The sequence below is a fragment of the Geotrypetes seraphini genome, chromosome 6, assembly GCF_902459505.1.
Source record: "Geotrypetes seraphini chromosome 6, aGeoSer1.1, whole genome shotgun sequence".
NCBI lineage: Eukaryota > Metazoa > Chordata > Amphibia > Gymnophiona > Dermophiidae > Geotrypetes > Geotrypetes seraphini.
In genome coordinates, this window is record NC_047089.1 from 42,549,805 (window position 1) to 42,575,963 (window position 26,159).

Genomic DNA, 26,159 nt, shown 5'->3' on the forward strand with positions numbered 1-26,159 from the left:
CTTGATAATAGCTGACTTCCAGTCCCAGTGGTTAGAGAGGTGTTAATGATGGGGAGGATGGATTCTGCCATGGCGTCTTCTGTGGACAGCAGGAGGCTGGATGGGCAGGGATCGAGGATGGTGTTGGAGGGTTTGAGTTCCTCAGAGTTTCGAGAACCTCGGCATGAGTGGCCATATGAAATTGGGAGAGAGCGGCGGAGGATGGGGTATTTGGAATCGGGTGGGGCTGAGTAGGAGTGGGTGTGGTGCTGGTGTCAAGATTATCTCGGATGGTTTGTACTTTAGATTGGAAGAAGTCCGAGAGAGTCTCGCTATCAAGTTCTGTTTGGTTGTTGTGACTTTTTCTTTGGGCGTTGGTGAAGAGTTGGTTTGTGAGGGTGAACAGTTGTTTGGATCTAGAAGGGGCTAGTTGTAGGAGGCGAGAGTAGTAGGTCTTTTTCGCTTCTAGAATGGCAGCTTTGTAGGTGATGGATATGTTATTCCAATGTGCTTTGGTTTCAGAGCACGGGTGTTTGATCCAGATCCTTTCTGCTTTTCTCAGCGATCGTTTTATGGAGCGGAGGTCACTAGTGTACCAGGGAGCAGATGCTTTGTTGGTGATTATTTGGGTTGTTTTTGTCTGGGCAAGGCTATTATAGAGGGATTGGATGTTGGAGTGCCATGTGGAGGCTGCCAGGTAAATGGAGTGGGAATGTTGGGTGCAGGTTTCATTTAGGGTGCGAATACCCGCGGCCATGGCTGGAGGGCTGACTGAATTAGGGAGTTGACGTAGGGTGGGAGGGGTAGGATCTTTACGCGGGGCTAGGGTAGTTTCGAGTGGGAGTTCGAATTCAATGAGGTGGTGGTCTGACCATGGGACAGGTGTGGTGGTATAAGTTTGTTGGGGCTCTGCAGTTGGGTCTCTGAGGGTGAAGAGCAAGTCTAAGGTGTTGCCTGCTGAGTGCGTGGGGGTGGTTATAGCTTGGTGGAATCCCAAGTCGGTGAGGGAGGAGAGGAAGTTGTCAATTTGTCCTGAAGTGTTGGGGTAGTCTGGGAAATTGAAATCTCCCAGGATTGTCACGTGTTTGTGCGAGATGGTCCATGTTGTTGAATGCTGCACTGAAATCAAGTAGCACCAACAAGGTATCTTTGTCCATGAATTTCCCGCAGTCGTCAATGATATCGAGGATAGTTTCAGTGCTATGAAATTTCTGGAAACTTGATTGAAGGCAGATGCTTTATACTTCACATATGCTTCAAACATTAAACTTACAAAATCAGAGTCAAATCCCTGACCCAGATCTCCTGAGGATCTCTGCAGGGGAACTTCTTGTGTTCTCATGAATTCAGAGGAGTCTCCGTATTTGCGTTTTGCTACTGACGCCAAGTCACTATTCGAGGACTCTAAGGGGATTTATGCCCAACTAAAGACCCTATGGCACACAGATGCTCCTCAGCTGCCCATGCAAAGCAAATCTGGCATGAAAACAGGGATCAGACAACTTGAGGAGTCCATAGTAATCAATTTTTAGTAAAACAGTTTTTTGAGGCAAATAAAGGCTTTTAAAATAAAATTGGGAAATCCAAGATGGCTGCCACAGCACTGTTTTAGTGTCATAAAACATCCTGGGAGAGCTGTAAAGTTCTAAAATTCAGAGAAGGGGTTTTGGAGGTGGGGGACCCTAATGGAAGCCCCATAGACCCTCAAAAAATTGATTTTCAGGACTCCACCAATGTCTCCCTTAGACAGTACTACACTGTACTCACAGAACTGGAAGATGCTGTGCCTGCAGCTGGATTGGAGAAGATTTCTGCCTCAGACAAGCTTATAAATTCCTACAGGGGCTTGTCTCTTCAGGCTATCTTTTAGTCAGTATCTGAAACCCTTGACCCCTCTTTCTCTTCTGTGTCTTCAGGGAGGACATATCCGGCACCTGTTAAAGTCCTCTGGACTGACATGGGGCCACTCAGCCTGTGCTCAGGCACCTGAAAATCAGGGGTGAGCTGCGCTCCCAGGGGGATTCTCTGAGCTGTTTTAAAAGTTAGTGCACACCTGCTAGGTAGGTTCCCTGTAAAAGAGTTGCTGCACCCCAGCTATAGCCCTCTAAACACAGAGGCTGTACCTTCTTCCAGGCAGAGCTATTCCAGGACTTTTGGTAACCTCTGTAGCACCAGGAAGCCTAAAAAAATCAGATAAAACCCCCCAAAATAATAAGATGCAGAGTGGATGAAAAGACTCCTTTTCAACTCACTTTCAGAAGAAAAAAACAAAGAGCTGAGGCAATTCCCAGTGACACAAGGAGGCAGAGTTGAAAAATGTAGATGCCTTCCGCAATCCTCATGGGTGAAGGGAAGAAACAACTTATCAAGACTCAAATCTGTTTTGCAATGGAAGCTCTGATACTTGCTGCTTGAGGATATGGTAAAAGCAGTTAGTGTAGCTGGATTTAAAAAATAAGGCTTATACAAATTCCTGAGACAAAAGTTAATAAACTTAAGGTAGGTACAGGGGTGGAGGGCAGGACCCACTGCTTATCCCGAGGAATAGGTGGCATGGAATCTTGCTACTTCTTAGAATTCCAACAGGTATTTATGACTTGGCATGACCACTATTAGAAGCAGGATACTAGGTAAAAGATGGAGCTTTAGTCCTACCCAATATGGCAGAGTTATGGTGCCAAGCTTCCCAAACCCCACAGCATCCCACAACCAGCTAAAAATTAACCTAAATGCCCCACTCTTCAGTTCATACTAAAACACACTTAGGAACAGGGCCCTTTGGCATGGCTCTGAAGTGGTTGGCCCACCAATAGGCTTGCCCCTTTATAGGGCAGTGCTGGCATATCTAAATAGCATGAACATAGCATAAGAACGTAAGAGCTGCCATATTGGGACAGATCGTAGATCCGTCAAGCCCAGTATTCTGTTTCCAACAGTGGACAACCCAGGTCACAAGCAATGATCTCTCTAAGGACTGGCCAGGTGCATTCATATTTTTTTTCTCACATGAGCAACAAGTTCTAAAAATGTTTTTATGGTGTGAGCAACAAGTTCTAAAACCCAATAATTTTTTTGTTTAGTAACCATATAAAATCTGTTCTAGAATATATGAGCGATTGCACACATACTCTGCTTAGAGAAAACAGGTCACAACTACCTAGCAAGATCCCAAAGAGTAAAACAGATTTTATGCTGCTTATTCTAGAAATAAGCACTGGATTTCTGCACATCCATCTTAATAATGGCTTATGGACTTCTCTTTTAGGATGTTATCCAAACCATTTTAAACCCTATTAAGCTTTTCCATCACATTCTCTGGCAACAAATTACAGAGTTTAATTACATGTTGAGTGAAGAAATATTTTCTCCTATTTTAAATCTACAGTAGAATCTCAGTTAACTGGTATTAAACTAATTGGCACACAACCATTAAAAAAAAAAAATTGTCTCCCGCGCACCTCAGACAATGTCCAAAATTGTGCTCCTGATCCAACAATCCCCTCCCTCCCTCCAGTCCCAGAAGCATCAATGGCAGCCATAATCTCCCTCCCTCCCACCCCCAAAGAAGCAGGCAGCCAATCCTGACAACCCTCCTCCCTCCCTTACCTGAAGCAGCAGATCTGGTTCCGACAACCCCCCTCCCTTACCTGAAGCAGCAGAGCAAGTCCTGACAGCTCCCCCTCCCTCCCCGAAGCAGCAGAGCCGGTCCTAACAACCCCTCCTCCCTCTCTCACTTACCCAAAGCAGAAGAGCCAGTCCTGAGAACCTCCCTTCCTAAAGCAGCAGAGCCAGTCTTGACAATCCCCCTCCCTTCCCCCAAAGCAGTAGCAGCAGCCAGTGAGAAGAGGAAGCACCATAAACAGGCTGCTTCTGGCCAGCCCTGGCAGGGGCTTTTCTCTGCCTCATCACTTCCGATGCCAATAATTCCACTTTGCCAAACATTCTATGCTAGCATATATTATTCACAGGTATGTATTATACACTAACTAAAACACGCAGGACAAATGCGCGCCGACAATCGCGTGCAGGATTTATGCGTACCGGATTAAAACAGTTACAATAAGCACTCCCATCTCGTTTTGGGGGGTAATCGGCAGTTTCCTCTGTAATGGGGGTTCCCCCCACACCCCAACGGAAGCGTGAACACTTCTAAGTTTAGTGGGGGGGGGGGGAGTCCCACAAACACATATATACACACACACACCCTCGGAGCGCTTACAGTAACTGTTCTAATCTGCACGCATAAGTCCTGCACGCAATTGTCAGCGCGCGTTTGTCCCACATGGCTATGACAGGTTACCATATTGTTCTATCATGCCAAACACTGTCATATTCCTGCCATGCTTCTGTATGTATTTGTCTGACATACCATGTACTATCATGCATCCTAATGCACTGCCATACTGTTATGTACTGCCTTACCACGCTTCATACTGTCAGGCATGATATAGTGGTATCAAGCTCTATTAGTTACTGCAATATCAAACCAAGCTCATAACATCACAACCCCATGCTGTCATGAGGTCTTATTCTGTCATGTCCTATTAAGTCATGCTACCTTTTTGACTACAATCATGCTATCATATCATTACCAAAAATTTATTTATTCAATTTATTCCATTTTGTATACTGTTCTCCCAGGGGAGCTCAGAATGGTTTACATTAATTTATTTAAGTACTCAAGCTCTACATTACTATACCCTATTCTATTTTATTATGTAAACCCTGGTAAGTTTTATTATGTGTGTAAACTTGTAACCTGTTCCAAATTCTTCTAGGAGGATGGGATATAAATCCAAATAAATAACATCATTTCTACTCCACTCAGTATTTGATAGACCTCTATCATATCTTCCCCCCAAGCTGACTTTTCTCCAGGCTGAAGAGCCCTAACCGCTTTACCCTTTCCTCAAAAGGAAATTGATCCATCCTTTTTACCATTTTTATTGCCCTTCTCTGTACCTTTTCTAATTCTGCTATATCTTTTTTTTTTAAATGTGGCAACCAGAATTGCACATATTATTTGAGGTGTGGCCAAACCACAGAGTGATACAAAGGCATAGCATTTATCTTTGTTTTATTTAATGTATTAATTTTTCTATACCATTCTCCCAGGGGAGCTCAGAACAGTTTACATGAATTTATTCAGGTACTCAAGCATTTTTCCCCATCTGTCCTGGCAGGCTCACAAACTATCTAATGTACCTGGGGAAAAGGGGGGGGGGGGATTCAGTGACTTGCCCAGTGTCACAAGGAGCAGAGTGGGTTTGAACCCACAACCTCAGGGTGTTGAGGTTGTAGCTTTAACCACTGTACCACATTCTCCCCCAATCCTTTCCTGATAATTCCTAACATTCTATTTGCGTTCTTAGCCACCACCGCACACTAAATAGAGAGTTTCATCATATCCTCAACAAAGACACCTAGATCCTTTTCCTAAGCAGTGACTCCTAACATGGAACCCTGCATCACATACCATATTTTTCACTCCAGTTTTTCACTCCAGTTGTTGGAACAGTGGGAGGATCAAAGAGCCTATAGGGAATTGTTCAAAATCTAGGACATCGAAAAGCTCAGCAGTCGGTGCAGATTCAGACTATGCTGAGAGAAAAAATTTGACTCATATCTAATGAATCTTATAAGAAAAAGGCTTCTTGGTGGTGACTGAGGCCATAAGAAGGAGGTAACTATTTAATAATATACTTCAAGGAGTATAACGCTATGAGATATGGTGCCAGTGAAAGTGTCAGGAAGGTCTCCTATGTCTCCTTCAATGACAGTCCTACATTCATGAGGAGGTGCTCCGATGATGGGGCCTGAATTTGCTTCAAGGAGGAGACACACCTAGTACCATGAGGCCTCACAGAGTATTGCTTGAATTAGGCCAGTACCAGAAGAGTCAGTGCAGTAGTTGGTGACAACTTTGAAGAATAGCTGTTAAACTCCTTATGAAGCAGCTCACAAAGTTTATCCTGGATGGCAAGTAGCGGTAAAGATGTATCGCTGGTGGTACAAGGTACAGAAGCATTGATGACCTCAATGTATAGGCACGCCTCAAAGGAGATAGTTTTTGCCATAATGGAGAGAGAGATTGTTTACAACATCATTTGGCATGCATTGACTCACTCGATGATAGAAATGCTGACATCTTGTGGTATTCAACTCACTCGATGTTGGCGATGTCGACGCCTTAGTGCCAAAGTTTAGCAAAGAACACCGACAGTGCAACTTGTGTCATCACTTGGCATGCATCAACTTACTTGATGCTAGAGATGCCAGTGACGCATGGTGTTAAGGTGAAGCATGCTTTTACCCTGATAACCTGACGATGTCAATGATGGTACCGAGTGAGACATCGAAGGGGGGGCATCGATGCCAGTGTTTAGGGAGCAAAGAGGAATGAGAGAAAGGGTAAGAGGGAAAGGGAGTATGAGATTATCAAATGGGTTGGTGTAAGGAAAAAAATATGCTGTCAAAAATCTTCTGCATCTCTATCCATGCTAAAAAGTTATCTCTCCCACCCCTACCCCAGGTACTCTCAGTTCTATTTACTTCCACGATCATGCCCCCCCCACCCACACATACATACGAACACAAATGACCGTTATCCAAAGAGAACAATATATAGTATGATACATAGCCACTTTCCCTGTATACTCAGATAGCCTACTATTTCACCTCCAACCCAAACAAGCCTGGAGATAGCAAAATATGCCACTCTATCTAGTAAGTATTAAACACAGTAAAATATATATATATATATATTTTTTTTTTTTTTTATATGATAGAGTAGGTATTACGATTTCAACTGTGTTCTACTGAAGTATTTCTCCACAAGATACTAGTTTAAAACTGTAAGGAAAAAAAAATGAAGGTAAGGAGAAAAGAGTTCACAAAAGTTTTTAAAAAATTATAATTTCCCCTTTTTTCTTTTATATAGGTCCTCAAAGTCTGGTCATTCCCACAAGATATAGTCATAATCATTAACAGCTGACTTCTCTATCATCATCAGTCCCATGAACAACTGGCCAATTCTAAGCACGGTTTCCTACTGTTGTGGAAGCACAGCCATGCCAACAAGGAGCCTCTTGGTAACAGAGGCAGGAACAGCTACTTCTGGTATGCTAAGTAGCAGGTTCAACACAATCTGGATAATGGCCTGTACTGTATTTTCTTCATGATGCACATAAACTGACTGGCATATTTCAGGGTGGAGGATTTCTCTTCACAAGCCATAAAAGACAAGGTAGATCACAAATAGGTGCCATGGAAAAAAAAAAAATCATAAAAATGCCCCTCTAGGGACTGTTAAATATGAATTTAGTAGCAGATTGCTTGTATTTCTAGATGCTCCATCTCCTAGCTACAGCAGCGGCTGAGCTGCTTGAGGTACAAAAGCAGGGGGAAAACACCTAGGTAAACGCAAGTTAAGGATTGTGATATTGTAGTCTAGTAGAGGCTGGCTCTTAGAGAGGAAGAAACTGAAGGTCAAAAAATACAATTTTATAAGATAATTTAAGTAATTTACCCCAGTTAAATAATTTTTTGGGAAACCGCTCTCCTTTAATATAGCTCAATGTTTGCATATGTGTTTTGGAAAACAGGCATCAATGGCATGTTTCCCAGTGCAACCTCTGAGGTATTCTACCTGTAGTAAGTTTCAAAGTGGGGGGAAAAAAGGACCAATTATACAAAAAAAGAACCAAGTGTACTTTCAGTTTCAAAACTGGAGCAAAGTCAGCAGGTAGAAAGTACATTATTCTTATACTTTGTCCCAAAATAAGGTTTGAAAACTGCTACCTTACGAAGCAAACAAAAACGCATTTGAAATGATAATATAAAAAAAGAAAAAGAAAGTAGTCATCACCACCTAAGTTGGTAAAACTGCAATATATTATTGTGTCTGTCCAAGATATCTACCTCGATGTTTTATCTCCCAATGAAGTAACTGAACTTCATACCACTTGGAGTACCTCATGGACATGACTTGTCACACTCTCCAGAAATTTCAGCAGTTCTGTCACAAGAGCAACATACTCAAACTCCAGCTGACAAAACAGAATCCTCCTCTTGTTTGGAGACTAGATTATCTCTTATAATAGCCCTGGCTCTTGCCCCAGTAGAGCTTTATAACCAAGAATAAACTTTACAAAATGTTTCCACATAGATCAGCTGAAAGTCGTAGTATAATCAGCCATAAACATAACTTATGACTGCAGCTCACATACTGGCAAAAGTCACTCAGCTGAACAGAAACATAGGCTTAAGCAATATGAACTGTCTTCAAAACTTTAAATATTTCTGTATCACAACGCATCACCTAAAACAGATGTAAATAAAGGTTGAAATTAGAATTCTAAAATCAAGCTTTGCTCAAGGATTCAAAATACAAAGCTGAATGATTGATATATGGGAGAGGTAGGAATGATACAGCATAAAGGACAAATACGTATGTTCATCTATAAAAGTTGATTTCATTTATAAGTTGAGTGCAGTTTTGGGACTAAAAATGACCAAAATTGGTTTTATCAGAATATGAGTCGAGTATATTTCGTCTGTTTAATACTGTTGTTTTTAATTCTGTTCTTACCCCTATTTTATTGCTGTAATACGTTTAATATTTTGATAAGCGTTCAATCAAATTTACAATAAACTTGGAAACTTGGACACATATACAGACAAATCTGACCTCCCTTCCCCAGCCAACAGATTTTTTTCCCCGACACACACACCATCTTCTTGCCTCACTCACACCACACTGATTCAGCATGCCCTCTCTGCTGCACAACCCCCTCCCTCCAAGCATGCCTTTCATTGGTACTCATGCCCAAATCTAGACATAGGCAACTACCTTCAATGCCAAACCTTTACAGAAGTATGAATATTATTGCCACTGTCATCCAGGTCTGTGGTTTCTCCATTTGACCTGTACAGCAGCAGCAAGTTGGGAAAGCCTTCGCACTCATAGGCCCTGTAGCAGCCTGACCCCATCCTCCTCAGGGTTTCTAATGCCATGAAAACCCATGTGATGCACTGGGCATCTACAGTTTAAAAACCACCATACCTAGATTTCAGCTGGGATGAGTAAAACAATGTAAAGGTTACCAAAAATATGCATTCATTGCACTCCCACACCAGAATAGAGGCACAATAAAGATAGAGATATAAAAGTTAATCCTGGACTAAGCTCTAGCCAAATTTTATATTCTGTTGACTACAGCTAAGAATGAAACCCTTTAAGCACATATACAGGATAATTGCATATAAAAATCATTGTGCAAATATGTGGGAAGCTTAAGGAAGAGTATTGTATAACACTGACAGACCTACACAATTTTGAGAGTGAAAAGTTACCCTTGCAGGCTTCATTGGATGTCATCACCCATCTGTGAGGCTTGCACTACTCTACTTGCTCAGAGAAAAAGTACGCACAGATATGGTACCCTGAACTCAGCCAGCAGGCTGAACAGGGGCAGAGTTTAGATATTTGTAAACTCTGTTCATGCTCTATGTGCATAAATTATAAAAATATGTCACTTATGTGCATACTTAATCTATGCAATGTAGGTGCAATTCCATTACTTATGATACTATTTTTTAAAGACAGAAAGTAAAAGGTACAAACTGGCATATATTCATTTTAAAAAAAAAAGTAACTTTTTGTTTGTTTAAGCCATTAACTTAGATTCTGAGCCCATTAGCAAGTCATACGGAGACAAAACCAAACTCATCCCTATCCGTGCCCACTGGAATCAAATCTGTCCCTGGCTGCACCTGCAAGTAATCTCTTCCCATTTCAGAAGTAGTAATTTAATTTAATTATGCTGCTGAATTAGAGGCTCTGGTAGAGACCCATTTACAAATAAGCCAAGACACTATTAATTTGGAAATATTAATTGGGAAGAATACATACTTTGTAAATAGATCTCTGCCAGAGCCTCCAATGTAAATATAAAATATTCCATCTGATGAGAACCCTCAAGCTATGTCAGCTGAAGACTTCCTCTGAAGATGGCCAAAAATCCCTTTTACCAAGCTTGGAAGGAAGCAGCATCCCTAAGTTACAGATACTGGCACCTCAGTGGCTCAAGGATGCTGCAAGTGATTGCTACGCTTGGTAGAAGGGAGATCTGGCCACCTTTGGAGCTGGCATGCTTGTGGATCCTCACCAGCTACAGCAAAGATCAGCAAGACTTCAACACTGGAGAAATAAAACCTGCATTTCTTTTTTCTGTTGAACTACTGCTGATTACTGTAAAATCGCCTATTTAGCAATTTCCCAAAAGAATATGTGACGATTGCAATTAGTGCAAAATGCAGTGGTCAAACTGATTTTTGGGCTGAAGAAGTTTGATCATGTGACACCTTACTACCGACAGCTGCATTGGCTACTGATGGAGGCACGAGTAAAGTTTAAGTTCGCCTGTTTCTGCTTTAAAGTACTATAAGGTCTAGCCCCTAAATACATAACTGACCTTTTCTCCTTCTCAGCCAACAGACATAAGAGAAGCTCACATTTGAACTTCGTTTCCCCTCCAGTTAAAGGATGTAAACTCAAAAGACACCATCAACACCTTTTCTCACATCAGGCAGCATTATGGGTTAAAGATCTAGAACAATTGCTTACGCCTACTACTTATGGGGAATTCAGGAAACACCTAAAAACATATCTGTTCCTGAAGTATATAGGCAGCTGACCCATACAACTCTTTCTCCTCAATAACTGATCCCTTGACCTGTTAATCACTAGCTTTCACCTCTGTTAAGTTCAATAAATTTGTACCATCTTTTATTCTTTGTAAACCGCATAGAACTTCACAGTCCTACGGTATATAAACTGTTATTATTATTTTCCCCTATAACAGCCTCCAGAAGAGCGTTCCAATTTTCCACCACCCTCTGGGTGAAGAAGAACGTCTTTATATTTGTATGGAATCTATCCCCTTTCAACTTTAGAGAGTGCTCTCTTGTTCTCCCTACCCTGAAGAGGGTGAACAACCTGTCTTTATCTACTAAGTCTGTTCCCTTCATTATCTTGAATGTTTCAGTCATGTCCCCTCTGTCTCTTCTTTTCAAGGGAGAAGAGGCCCAGTTTCTCTAATCTCTCACTGTATGGCAACTCCTCCAGCCCCTTAACCATTTTAGTCGCTCTTCTCTGGATCCTTTCTAGTAGTACCATGTCCTCCTTTAAGTACGGCGACCAGTGCTGGACACAGTATTCCAGGTGGGGGCATACCATGGCCCGGTACAGCGGCATGATAACCTTCTCTGATCTGTTTGTGATCCCCCTTCTTAATCATTCCTAGCATTCTGTTCGCCATTTTTGCCGCCGCCACACATTGCGTGGACAGCTTAATCGACTTGTCGATCAGTACTCCCAAGTCTCTTTCCTGGTGGGTCTCTCCGAGTACTGCCCCGGACATCCTGTATTCATGTATAAAATTCTTGTTACTGACATGCATCACCTTACACTTATCCACGTTAAACCTCATTTGCCATGTCGCAGCCCATTTCTCAAGCATGTTTATGTCATGTTGCAGGTCTTCGCAATCCTTCTGTGTCTTCACTACTCTGAGTAACTTCGTATCTGTAAATTTAATCACCTCTCTTGTCGTTCCAATTTCCAGGTCGTTTATAAATATGTTGAAGAGCACTGGTCCAAGCACCGAACCCTGCGGTACTCCACTCGTGACGCTTTTCCAGTTCGAGTATTGTCCATTTACCCCCATTCTCTGTTTCCTATCTGCCAACCAGTTTTTAATCCATGTGAGTATTTCACCCTCGATTCCATGGCTTGCAATTTTTTGAAGCAGTCGTTCATGCAGGACCTTGTTGAGCACATGGGAGTAGAGGGGAGAGAGGAAGAAATGCAGAAGACAGAAAAGCAGTAAAAAAGAGAAACTGGTACTGATGTGATAGAAAAATAAATCTCCAGACTGCAAAAGTAAAAAAAAGGAATTTATTGACTGACATATTAGTTTTGGGAAATGTATATAGCAGATGTCTTTGTATTGTCTTCTTATGGGTTAATTATGTGCTTGATTGATAGATCAGGGTAATGGACTGAATGTAATTGTGGATAGAGTGAGTTAACATCTTGATGCTACTGCTTATTAGACAGATCAATAAAATCAATAGGAAATTCATGTTTGCAGGGTAATATGTCTCTTCCTGTCGCAATAGCTATATTGGTATCCCTAACACTCCCAATTTCTAGGTTGTTTAGTTGATAGCAAACAGATTGATTCAGCTCTTAAGATGTAGCCAGTTACTGATAGTAGTGGTTGTTTTGGGGAAGTTAGCTCTCACAACCTAAATCATGCATGCGTCTAATACATGCATCTAACACATGCATTTGATGTGTAATACATGCATCCTATGCATCTAATACATGTGTTTAGCAATCACATGTGTCTTAATACATACGTCTAATGCATCTAATACATGCGTCTCAGGCGTCTAATACATGCGTTTACACCCTCCAGGGATTCAAGACAAAGTTAGACAAGTTCCTGCTGAACCAGATAGTACGCAGGTAAGGCTAGACTCAGTCAGGGCACTGGTCTTTGACCTTTGGGCCGCTGCAGGAACAGCAGGAACAGACTGCTGGGCACGATGGACCACTGGTCTGACCGAGCAGCGGCAATTCTTATGTTCTTATGCCTCCCTTTCTCTCACTGTTCATCTTCCTCATTCCCTCTCTTGCTGCAAAGGGAGTGGGAAATAAAAGAGAGGGTGGGGAATCCAGGGCACATCTCTCCCACCCCCTCTACTGCCAAGTGCAACATTTCTCCCTCTCTCATCTCCTGGCTCCTGTACAGCATCTTTTGTCCATCCCCACCAGCCCCATCCAAACATTTCCCTTCTATCAATTGTCTCCAACACCGTGCTGCATCTCCTTTTCCTTTCCCTCTATCACCATCTTCAACATTCCTCCCTCTTGTATCCCTTTCTAACTATCCCATCCTTTCCTCTACACCACAATATCCAATATTTCTCCCTCCCTCCTTCTCCACCACTATCCTGTCCAATAATCCTCCTTGTTTCCTCTTTTCCTCCTACTCCATATGCACCTATGTGAAACAATTCTCCCTTTCTCTTTCCTCTCTCACTGACAGTATTTCTATTTACCTCCCTTCCCACCACCCCATCCATGCAGCATCTCTTTTTCCCTCCCTTCCAAACCCTCCAGCCCATGCATCTATTCTTCCCTGCCTTCCTACCCCCCTCCATTCAGCATCTGTACTTCCCTGCCTTCCCAAACCTCCCACCCCTAGACTGTGCAGCATATGTTCTCCACCCCCACTCCCCAGTGGGATTCTATGGCAAGACCTTGCTCTCCAGCTCCAACTCCCTTAGTTACCTCCATCCCGGCCGCTGTAATTTTAAATCTCTGGGGAGACAGCAGTGGTGATGAGGCGAATCTGCTGCCATCTGCCCCAGAACCCTTCATTCTGCAGCATCCCGCCTAAGCAGGAACAAAAAGTCGCTGCAGAAGGAAGGCTTCTGGGTCAGGCAGACGCCAGCAGGTTCACTTCGCTGCTGCTGCCGGCTGCCCAAAGATTTAAAATAATAGCAGCCAGGGAGGAGCGTAGGTGGAGTCGAGAGGAGGGAAGGAGGACCTCCGACCACCAATTTTTTATTTTATTTTATTTTGGAGGGGGGCAGATGGTCCCGGGTCCAGCCACTCTCGTTCTCTTCAGGCCACTGGCAGCATTCCTTCTTATTTGGCCGGTGGCTAATCCAGAAGCCTTCCCTTTGTTTCTTCCAATAGAGTCACGGGTCAGGAGCAGGCCCAACAATCAACACAGGAAGCTGATTCCTCCCATCAGCAACTGTGGCAGCCCTCCATGCTGTTTGCCAGCTGCCAGTTGGAGGAGGGAGTGAGGAGTCAGCAGCACATCTGGATTGTGAGTAGCCCTGCCTTCAATCCTGTCCCGAAGCCAGACATCCCAGGGGCCTTCCCTCTTGCTAAATTGCTATAGCCTCTGATGTCTCAATCCCGCCCTCAAAATCATGAAGCAACTTCAGAGGGGCAGGATTGAGACCAGCAGAGCCTTTAATGATTTGGAAAGAGGGAAGGCCCCACGGTGTCTGGCTTTCTTATTGCCAGCCGGTTTAGCAGGATCAGGACAGAACGGAAGGCAGAACTGCTCAAAATCTGAATGCGCTGCCGACTCCTCACCCCCCCTTCCTCCTCCTGGCGGCTGGCAAACAGCACGGAGGACTGCCGCAGCTGCAAGCAGGAGGAATCAGCTGCCTGCCTTGCATGTCGGGTCTGCCCTTGACCCGCAACTCTAGATATTTTTTTAAACTATAGTAGCAGACTCAAATATAAACTGAGAACCTCATTTTTGAGCCATTTTTTGGTCCAAAAATCTCGGTTTATATTAGAGTATATACAGTAAAACGTGGTATGCATTTGATTTTCTCCTTGGAGCAGAAGAGGAAACCCACCTTCCCAATAAGAAGGGTCATTTACCAACACTTAGCACACACTAACACTATTAGTGCACATTATCTGCCACAAGACCTATTAAAAATAAAATGAGCCATTTGACAGATAATGTGCACTGTTAGCATACCCTAGACAATAGTGAATGAACACTCTTGGTTTGGATCGAACATTTCCAGAAACATACTTTTTTTTTCTATCCTGTGCAAAGGAGTGAAAAAGCTAACAAAATTTTGGAGTGGACAGATGGCCTTAAGGGAGGTCATATGTCAGTTGGACAGTGTTTGGATATAACTGCCAGTAAATGAAAAATCCATTTTTTAAATCAGGCTGTTGTGGTTCCTGAAGCAACTTACTAAGAATGGAAACAGGGAGAGTGGCTTCATTTTTATTTTTAAATAAGGTTCCTCAAGCAGTCTATTATTAGACAGCTACACTGCAATGAACATAAGAATTACCTTACTGAGACAGACCGAAAGTCTATCAGGCCCAGTATCCCAATTCCAACAGTGGCCAACCTATATCCCAAGTAGTAAAACAGATTTTATGCTGCTTATCCTAGGAATAAGCAGTGGATTTCCCCAAGACTTCCCCTTTTAGAAATTTATCCAAACCTTTTTTAAACCCTACTAAGCTAATTGATTTCACCACATTCTCTGGCAAAGAATTCCAGAGTTTAATCACACTTTGTGTGAAGAAATATTTATTCCAGTTTGTTTTAAATCTACTACTTTAGTAGCTTCATCACACACCCTGTAGTCCTACTATTTTTGGAAAAAGAAAACAAGCGATTCACATCTACCCTTTCCACTCTACTCAGGATTTTATATACCTCTATCATATCACCTCTGAGCCATCTCTTCTCCAAGTTGAAGAGCCCTAGCTACTTTAGCCTTTCCTCATAGGGAAGTTGCCCCAATCCTTTTATCATTTTCATCACCCTGAATCTAAAGTACATGTCAAACACAAGGCCTGCAGGCTGAATCCGGCCCACATGTCCATTTTATGTGGCCCGCAGCAGTGCCCCCTGCCATGGAGTCATGGTCTAGAAACTTCCCCTTCTCACGGCCCGACACAGAGGCTCTGGGTGGTCCCTGTGACCCAGCATCTTTTCCTTTTTCTCTCCACACCAGTCTGATGTCGCCCTCACCTTTTGTCATGCTGAAAAATCTGCCAGCCTCAGCAATGATTCAGCAACGTTGCCCATGACTCCCCTTCTTGCTTTCCATCTGACGTGGTACACCTATGTGGAAACAGGATGCTGCCTCATTGGAGACAGACCACGGCTGATGGAAAGCAGGAAGGGGAGCTGCGGGCAATGTTGTTGAATCACTGCCGAAGCTAGCAGATTTTTCAGCGTGACAGAAGGTGAGGGCAACATCGGACCGGTGCAGAGAGAAGGAGGAGGACATGCTAGGCCAAGGAAGCCTTCTGGGCTTTTTTTTTTTTTTTTAAAGTATGAAGGGGGAGGGTATTAAAAGCAGTGCCAGATTGTCCTTTTGGTGGGGGGAGGGGGAAGAGGGAGAGAGAGATGGTGGGCAATGGTCTGAAGAGAGAGAAGTTTGACCTGGGCTGGTGTAGAGGAAGGAAGAAATGGTGGACCCTGGAGTGGTGTAGAGGAAGAGGGAAAGAGATAGGGAGAAATGGTGGACCGTGAGGGGGAGGGAGGGAGGGAGGCAGGCGGAGAAATGGGATGGGGGCATTTGGGAAGAGAAAGGGAGAGAAGTTGGATCTGGGGATGGAAGGGAGGGAGAAATGTTAGGCCTGGGAGTGGAAGGGAGAGAGAGATGCAGCATTTCTTTTTTTTCCTTCCATCTCATTGTTCAGCATCAAGAGAGGAGGGAAGAACAGAAGAGAGGGAGCAAAATGTTGGACCATAGGGAGAGAGGAGGAGAGATGTGGTAATGGGGAGTAGATAGAAGGAAATAGGAGGCTGAGAAAGGAAATGGGAGAGCTAGGGACAGAAAATATGGATAATTGAGAGGTAGCTGAAAATTTAAAAAAGAAGGGTGAGAAAGGGCAAGATTTGAGTGCACAGAAACAAAAAAAAGAAAAGAAAAGTTAAGAAAGCTGAATGGGAAAAATCAATACGTTGGAGACAGGCATAAGGAGGGAATGGAACAACAGAAAGAGGAGAAAAAATGGACAGCAGACATTGGAAAGAGAATAGTAGAAGATAGACAAAAGGCAGAAAGAGAAACTGAGACCAAGATGATGGAAAAACAAAATGACCAGACATCAAAAGGTAGAAAAAATAATTTTATTTTTCCTTTTGTGATTACAATATGTCAAATTTGAAATGTGTATCCTGTCAGAGCTGGTGTTAGACAGCAACCGTGAACTAGGACCTAAAAGCAGGGATGTGGAGTCAGAGTCGAGGAGTCGGAGACATTTTGGGTACCTGGAGTCAGAGTCAGAGTCATGGGTACCAGAAACTGAGGAGTCAGAGTCGAAGGATTTATCTACCGATTCCACAACCCTGCCAGGAGTTAAGATATGATGCTATAATGTGCACTACAAGCGGGGAAGAGACCAAGTGATAAAGGGTGTCATTGGTGTGAGAATGAAATTATGTGAAAGTGGATGTAGTTCTATAGGATTTTAGGCGTGCCATGGACGGCCAGAAGAACTAACAAATTGATTCTGGTAGAGATCAAACCAGCTATGTCACTCGAAGCCCAAATGATGAAGTTACGACTGTCTTATTTTGGTCACACCATCAGAAGAGAGATCACTGGAGAAGGACATCAAGTTTGGGAAGATCGAAGGAACCAGGTGAAGAAGGCGATCTGCAATCAAGATGGCTGGACACATTGAAAACAACAATGGGGATGACACTGGAGAACCTTTCTGGACTAGCACAAAACCGATTTCTTTTTAGATCCACAATTTATCAAGTCGCTAGGACTCGATCATGGGTCAATGGCTTATAACAACAACAAGGTTGAAGTATGCTCTGAATAGATGTTTAAGTCAGAGTTCTCTTTCATTGTTGGATACCAACTCAGAAAGAACTGAGGGGGTCTAGATTACAAAACAGAGTATTTCAACAGCCATTACATGCTACCTAGGGAGACTAGAATGTAAACTATTTATAGGAAATTTTGCCAAGTTGGTTAAAACTCTTTCCAGTGGGATAGGTCATAGAACAAAGTCTGGTGTCAGAGGAGTTTGATTATAGGATGAAATGAGTAGAGGCACTTTTAGAATTAAAATATTAGCGAAGAGGGCTTGACTGGTTTTAGGTCTTCTTTGTTGTTTAGACTGATGTATTTTATCTAATTTTTATTCTGAAACCACTTGTTTATTGGTTGATATTTGTAGTATGGTAAAATATATTCTTTCTTACTAAATTTCCTTGAACCCTGCTACACCAGTCCAGATTTGTATGTTATGTCCCTCTTACCAGCACATGGAGGCTTAAACTTAAAATTCTGATGACACTTAAGGCAGACTTGTCACATACTTGAGAGAAAAATCTTAAATAAAAACTGGTACCATCCTTGCTACCTTCAGATCCAAATCCACAACTGGATTCTATACACAAAGGTCATCAAAAATGTGGCAGGTATAATGTTTATCAACAGGCCTTAGTTACTAACTATGTCATACACTCATGTACAAAACAGAATTATTTTCTCAAACAAACACAGCTCCAATTGCAACACAGCAATTTGTTATATATTTGTTACAATGTCCTTGTCCATTGATATACAATAGGTAAACAAAACGTATGGTAAAACCCCATATTATTGAACATTGAAACATCAGCAGAAATATATCTACACCTTTGGTGAATCATTGGTATCAACTGGGACATGTCATTGATGTTCTAAAATTCCTTATCTTGATTGTTCCTCCAAAGACTTATTTATGATTTTAATACTTGAATTCCAGACATTGATCTTTCTGGTTTTCTTTGAATCATATTTTTATTTACAATACTTATATGCAGATATTCATAAATAATTCATAAATACTTCATAAATATTGTTGATTATTATATTTTATAGTTTTTTTCATTATTTACTATATAAAGGGCTCCTTTTACAAAGATGCGCTAGCGTTTTTAGCGTGTACTATAGTGTGCACTAGCCGAAAAACTACCACCTGCTCAAGAGGAGGCGGTAGCGGCTAGCACGCGCTATCCCGCACGTTAAGGCCCTAACACGCCTTTGTAAAAGGAACCCATAGTCTTTTGTTCAAGTAATTCTTATTTGTGTATAGGATAATGAACTCTATTAGTCATAATGTTTGTGTGTTTGCAGATATGATGCTACTATGTACACATTTCCTGTCAACACTAATTTCATATGTCCTACATATAGTTTCAAGTACAACTATGTTTTAATTAGTTCTCTGGACTAGGTCTGTTAAGCTAAGTGTTGCATTTCATTTTATTCACCTACCTTCCAAAATAGATACATGTATGTAAGTGTGTGGACATGGGTTGTAGGAGTATGTAATATGTGTGTTTTTCACACACATATATCTGTGTATATGAGCATGTGAAACTTTCAAGCAAGCAATCTTTTGCCTTTAATTTGACATTTATACTTGTCTTTTATATATCATGATAATGTCTTTTATACTGAATTAGTCATTTTTTTAAGCTTCTGGGACTTCTTGTAAGCAGTTGTGGGTGGTAAACCTGAGGGTTGAGCGTGCCTGGATCTTTCAAACTGCTGCTGAGAGCCATAAAACAATCAGCAAAGGACCTCACTGAGGGCTGACAAAACTGTTGAGAACCATGACTCCTAATCTCCAAGGGCACAGGGTCTACTGTCTGGCAAAGATTTAGGGTGACGAATCGCCACATTGGCCATAAGATCATCCAGCATTTGGCCTGTGAAAGGTAGCCTGCTCAATGTAGCCTGAAAGCAGAGTCTCCAAACCAAAATCAGAACAGATCAGACAGACAGACACTTTCAACTCACATGTAGAAGATAAAACTGAGGGAGCTTTAGCACAGCCCACTGATACAGGGAAGCAAGCAGAGGTGAATAATCTACTGGCTCAAAAACTCATATGCCTTTTGCACTAGAAAGCATGTTGAAGCTCACATACTTATGTCTAGCATGAAAAGGGAGGAAAGGGACCTTGGAGAGGATTTGGTTCCAGTTTTAGGTTATATAAATTACTGTATTGAATGTTGTCATGATTTTGCAATTGACACTGTATAGCTTTTCTATGTAATGAACATTTACTAATACTAAAATCAAACTTTTAAGCATGGGTTTAAGACAAATGGGTGAGAGAGGAATTCTACCCTATAGTAGCAAAATGTATAAATGAAATACATGGAAAACAAAAGTTAAATTTCTAGAACTTACCACTGTAGGGTTGCAGCTGCTTATCAACTGGCTAACTTCATGGAATATGCTTTTACAGTCAATGGATTTGTCCAGGGACCCTCGTTTCACTATAACTGCTACTGCCAACAAGATCTGCTCCCGCACATACTTCTGCAGACTATGAAATATTAGAGATTGTTATAACTCTTAGAACTGATCTGGAATTTTGTACAGTTAAAATGTATGCCATTCAATGAATTTCCCAAGATTCCCAAAGTCCATAGATTATGACCAAGTGCTAAGTTTGGAAAAATAGTTCATAGCAAAAATGTAGTATTTCTAGAGAAGCAACTAACACTCAGCTCCAGTTGGTCATTGGTGTAAGATATACCCAGTGATATGCCACAAGGCTTGGCATAAAGTTTTTCAAGGCTCTTAACTGAACACTAGTATTAACATGGCTGGCTTTCATGGTGATGTTAAGACTGGAATCATGCTCAAAGTTGTAGCATTCACCAAACAAAGTGGTCTCTGTGGAAATGCAACCCAATGTTTGCAAATGCATGGTGACATGCTCGGCATTACAGCAAAGTGGTAGTCAAGATACTATGAATATGTAGTTTTCTGTTTCTCTTTCCCACTATATGCTTTTGAATATATAAAACATTTTTTTCCTGTAATTTGTATATATTACTCTATTATATTATCACTTTGTATTTTGGTATGTGTTATATGCCTTCATTAACCACTTTTAGGGCCTCTTCTATTAAACTATGCTAGCAGTTTTCTAGTGTGAGGAGCCGTGTTGAATGGCCTGCGCTGCTCCCGACGCTCAAAGAGTTCCTATGAGCATCGGGAGCAGCATGGGCCATTCAATGCGGCTCTCTGCATTAAAAACTGCTAGCGCAGTTTAATAGAAGAGGGGGTTAGTGTTACCACAAAAGGTGATAAATTTTACTATATCAATGTTAATGCAATGCTTTATATAATCCTGTTCTACACATTTGAACATTATGGTGATGTGTACATATTAAAGTATATTACTATATAAATATAAATCAAAAGGAAAAACTCAATCCTAACTTCCCCCCAAAACTGCCCTCCATGACTAAATACCGGGTCTTTGCCTTCTTTCTAACAACATAGGATCTTCTCTTTCAGCACCTCTAGTGATAAGTTCCACAGTTGTGGACCTTGAATTGCAAAGGCTCTTCAAAATGTGCACTTTAGATGAAAACCACTTGGAGCCACAAAAAAGCTGCTGCAATAATCTAAAGATCTTCCCATGTAAATAACACTTAATGACCTGAAATACAATGGTCCATCAAATAAAGCTTGAAAAGACTAAACAAAGAATTTTAAAAAGAATACACACCGAACTGAAGAAAAAAAAAAAAAAAAAAAACACAGCAAAATGTTTTTTGTCATATCTTCCACAGAAATTTAGTGTGCCGTGTCCTGAATGAAATTGATGTAAAATATTGTAAATATTTCCCACCTCACCACAACACTACACTGTGAAAATGCTGGCCAGTCTAGCAAAGGCCCCAAGGTTCTTGGATGAAACCACGTCTAAATTAATCCTAGTGGCAGCTGTGTTACCAAGTCAAAAAGCACACGGTGCCTCTGATCAATGCCTCAAATGTTCTCAATCTCCATCTACTCTTGGACATCAGTTTTGGTCTTGTTTGAGGGTACAAACCTTTTGGCAGCAGCTCCATCGACATATCCAGACTATGTGGAACTACAATTTTGTCCTCGGTCCTGTAATGTTGTTCACATTGGACCATCTTCCGCTCCCCTCTTCGAAGGGGTTTCGGAGTTTTCTGGCGCGCTCAGTGTTGTTGGGGAAAAAGGTGATTCTGCACTGTTGGATTTCCTCGGATTCCCCCACGCTCTCTCATTGACCACTTTGATGTTGCAGCAGGCCTCTGTGGAACGTTTACAATTTTCTTCTTTGGACACTGAATTGGGACGAACTTTTAGTCTGTGTTGGGAACCCTTTTGGCTCACTTTAACACACAGAGCTCGTAGTCATTTGCTTAATGTCTGATTTTTATTCAATAGCGTATGCTGGAATGGAGTGTTTTATGTTGTATTGGGACTGGTATGGGGATGGGGTGGGGGAGGGTGGGAGCTTTAGTACGTGGTGAAGTTTAGGAGAATGTTGGTATTCATGTATTCTGTTGACCACCATGTATTCATGAGTATTGTGTGTTTTTTATCTTTTTTTGAAAACTTTAAAAAAACATATTGATTTTAAAAAAAAGCACACGGAGCTGCTGCTGCTGGTAGGCAGGGGGGTGCAGAGAGAAACGTGACGGTAGCAGGAAGATGCTGTCTGTAGGGGGGGGTGCGCACACAGAGAGAAATGCAACGGCAGCAGGAAGATGCAGCGCCAGCACTACAGGAGGTGCCTCGCAGTGAGAGGCAAGTCAGCTGGCCGGCGCTTCTCTTCCTCCTCTATGAGTCGCAGCACACTCGGAATCTCAGGAGGTACACTAGTGTGCTGCGGCACACAGTTTGCGATACACTGTTGTATTGAGTCAGGAGGATGAGTTGCAAACACACCAAACTCACCAAATAGTAAGAGAAGCAGAAATAAGCCTGACAACTATGGTTAGGATAATTCACAATGATCTGAAATTAAAGTGTTGTGCCCAAGAGTTAACATTACACAACATAGGCACAATCCGGTCAGAGGTTGTAAATTTAAAAGTCATTACCAACATCTTCTCGCACATCAAGCAGCTTTATGGGGTAACGTCCTCTAACAATTGCTTGTTTCCACTACCTATGTGGAATTCAGGAAACGCCTAAAAACACATCTGTTCCTGAAATACTTAGGAAACCAACCTATACAATCTCAATCCTCAACAAATGATCGCTAGATCTATCAATAATTAAGTCTGTACTTTGCTTATTCCATTTAATCTGTAACATTTCCAATCTGTAACACTTCTAAAAATTGTAAACCGCATAGAACTTCACGGTATAGAACTGCGGTATATAAACTGTTATTATTATTAATCCTGAAAAGGTACAAGTAGCTTTTGATCAAGTACCTGGAACACAGCATCAGCTTCATCTGGTTTACAAATGAAAAAAGGTATTTACAATAGCTCCACAGATTAACACACAGAATGATCGCCTGTATGTGCATTCAAAAACACCAAAGCAAAAGGTTAATGCCAAATGCCTACTATGGATCTGCCTGACCTTCAACCAAATCAGTCATGGTCTTAGTCGCAATCTCAAAACTCAAATTCACAGATCTGTTCTTCATTGATCATGGGGTTAAGATCAATGTCGCATACTACTGGGACATCCTCTTGATGCAGAAGCTGTTGCCAACGATCTGTCCAATGTCAGGAGACTACTTTATCTTCCAACAGGACAATGCTCTAGTACATCGGGCAAAGGACACCTTAGAACTGCTACATCGGGAGACCCCAGACTTCATTGGTACAGACCTCTGGCCTGCAAATTCACCATACCTAAACTCAGTTGACTACTGGATCTGGGGACTGATACAGGAATGTGTCTATCAGACAGCGATATCGGACATCTAAGACATTAAATAGCACATCATCTCTGTTTGAGCTGAGCGGAATAAGAGCATCGTTGACAAGTCCATAGATCAGTGGCTGTGAAGGTCGAGGGTGTGCCTTCTTGCAAAGGGAGCACATTCGAACATCTGCTTAATTGAAACATTACTTTTTGACTTTACATTTTTCTGCAAGAAACGCCATAAAAAAAATTGTGCGTGTTTTCATTCAATTCACATTTCACAATTCATTTTCACAAAGTAGTGTTGTGGTGCGGTAGGAAATATTTGCTACATTTTACATCAGCTTCATTCAGGACATGATGCACTAAATTTCATAAGACTACGCAGAGTTCTGTGAAAGATACAACAAAAATACATTTTGATGTGTTTTTTTGGGGGGAATCACTATGTATTATTAAAAATATATGACTGGAACGTTTCTTATTAGTCAACAGTTGAGCTGCTGTACATTTCAGTTGATATTTGGGAAGAAGACAATAAAAAAGACCATTACAATAGTCCAACTTCATTGTTACAAATACATCAACCAACAAATGTTTTCTACAGCAGAAAGATCATGCTAAGTCATCACAGTAGCCTAAGACTAGCAAAGAATGCACCAACACTAGACATCTAGAAATTCAATCATGAAAAGATAACTCTGTGCCAAATATTACCCTGAACCAGTCATAGATCTCTAGAGAGAAGTCAAGTGGCATATCCCATCTACTAACCCACAATTCCTCTTTCTTACATTGATTTTCAATTTGAATTCCTGAAACCAAACAACACAAGTTGCCAAACCTTCATTCAACTGTATCTGGGGAAGGCACAAAAATATTAAATACCCTATGCAAAGACACACACAAAACCTTCAACCTTATAAGGTCCCTGTACATTCCTCTCCAGAGATCTGGATAATTGAAATCAGTTACAATCACCCAATACCATCCCTTCCAGTACAACATGTAAACAACATATAGGGGCCTATTTAATAATTTGTAGTAATGTTTTGCAGTTACTGCATAGTAGTTTTATTAATTTCCAAGTTAATGCAGAGCTTTTACTGTTACTGTGCATTAACTGTGAGAAGAGTTTTGCCATCAGGTCAGAGCTCCGAGGGAGGTTTTTTGTTTTTTTTAACGTTTTAACTGTATGGCAGATAGCCCAAATCATTAGTTGTGCTTATTCAAGTGACATTAATTGCACCCCATTAGTGCACATTAACTACCTCTGCATTAATTATATGGTGAAGTATCAGCACAAAGGAGAATGTGGAATGGACAAAGTGGTTAATGCAAAAATTAATATGAACTAACAGCTGTGTTGGTTGTTAAAATGGTAAACACTTAACATGGCATATTAATGAATTAGCCCCTTAATTACACCTTTTTAAATGTTAAATCATTGTTTCATATCAATTTGGATATGCCTAGTACACAAATGCAAAATTATATACACCCTCAGGTAAATTAAGGTATTTTCCAAAACACCATTTATTCAGGTAAATGAAAAATCTGATGAGATATTTGAGCAACTAACCTCATTCTATATGGGTACAAGACATGCTAATATTTAAGAATGTTTGTGGCTGGCATAACCTTGGTGTATGTGCAAATGCATTATATTTAATCCCTGAAGGTACAAGATTTACAAGTAGGAGAAAAATAAGTATGAGAAAGATCCATTGGACTAGTAATAGAAGATGTAACTGGATATTTTAAAGCAGGGGTGTCAAAGTCCCTCCTTGAAGGCCACAATCCAGTCGGGTTTTCAGGATTTCCCCAATAAATATGCATGAGATCTATTAGCAAACAATGAAAAGCAGTGCATGCAAATAGATCCCATGCATATTCATTGGGGAAATCCTGAAAACCCGACTGGATTGCGGCCCTCGAGGAGGGACTTTTACACCCCTGTTTTAAAGGGTTTTTAACTTGAGTGTTCAGAATGGGAGTTCCCTTTAAAAACCAACCCCAACTCATTATCCTAGCAGTAGTGACTACTCTCTCCCAACATTCTGTCCCTAATCTGAGGAGCGAGGGACCCAACATTGATCAAACCATGCACTAGCCAGCATTTACCATTTAACATTTCCTGGTCAGCCCTGTGGTTTAATTATTTCTAGAAAAAGCACTGTTGCGAAGTAAGGAAAGGCATTTTCTTATACCAGAGAAGTCTCATCCAAGCAATTGCTTAATCATATGCAGATGTATCCAATCACCTTGTGAGTAGTATAGCAGCAGTGCCATCTATCTGTGATGACATTAAAATACCACAAGTCAACAGCCTTAACTGGCAAGAGGGGAGAGAGCCTGGGAAAGACAACTTTCAAGATTCATTAGTTACTATTCCAAAGCTATAGAAGTGGGGGGGGGGGGGGGGCCTGCAAAAGTCAAAAGAAAAAGCAGTCTTAAATCCAGTGGATTTGTTTTAAGTGCTCCACACAGAACAATGAGCTCCTGGGCGAGTGTCGGTGTTCCCCCTTCATTTTAGTTTAAAAACTGCTCCATCTCCTTTTTAAATGTTAGCACCAGCAGTCTGGTTCCATCTTGGTTAAGGTGGATAGAGTCCATCCTTTCAGAATAGGCCCTTTCTCCTTTTCCAGAATGTTGCCCAGTTCCTAACTAATCTAAATCCCTCATCCTTGCACTGTCTTAACCACGTATTGAGACTTTGGAGCTCTGCCTACCTCTTGGGTCCTGCATGGGAATGGGGAGCATTTCTGAAAATGCTATCCTGGAGGATCTAGATCTCAGCTTTCTACATAACAGCCTAAATTTTCCCACATTTCCCTATGTCATTGGTACCCACATTTACCAAGATAGCTGGCTCCTCCCCAACACTATCTAAAATCCTATCTAGGTGACACATGAGGTAC

The 26,159-nt window shown here is 41.6% G+C and overlaps 1 protein-coding gene across 1 annotated transcript in view; it reads right to left on the reverse strand.

Moving 5' to 3' along the window:
* XPO4 (exportin 4) overlaps positions 1–26,159 on the reverse strand; it is a 237,878-nt gene that overhangs the window by 192,902 nt on the left and 18,817 nt on the right. Inside the window, exon 4 of the mRNA XM_033949810.1 lies at positions 19,768–19,906. Coding sequence (XP_033805701.1) covers positions 19,768–19,906 — 139 coding nt within the window. The remainder of the gene's footprint in view (positions 1–19,767; positions 19,907–26,159) is intronic.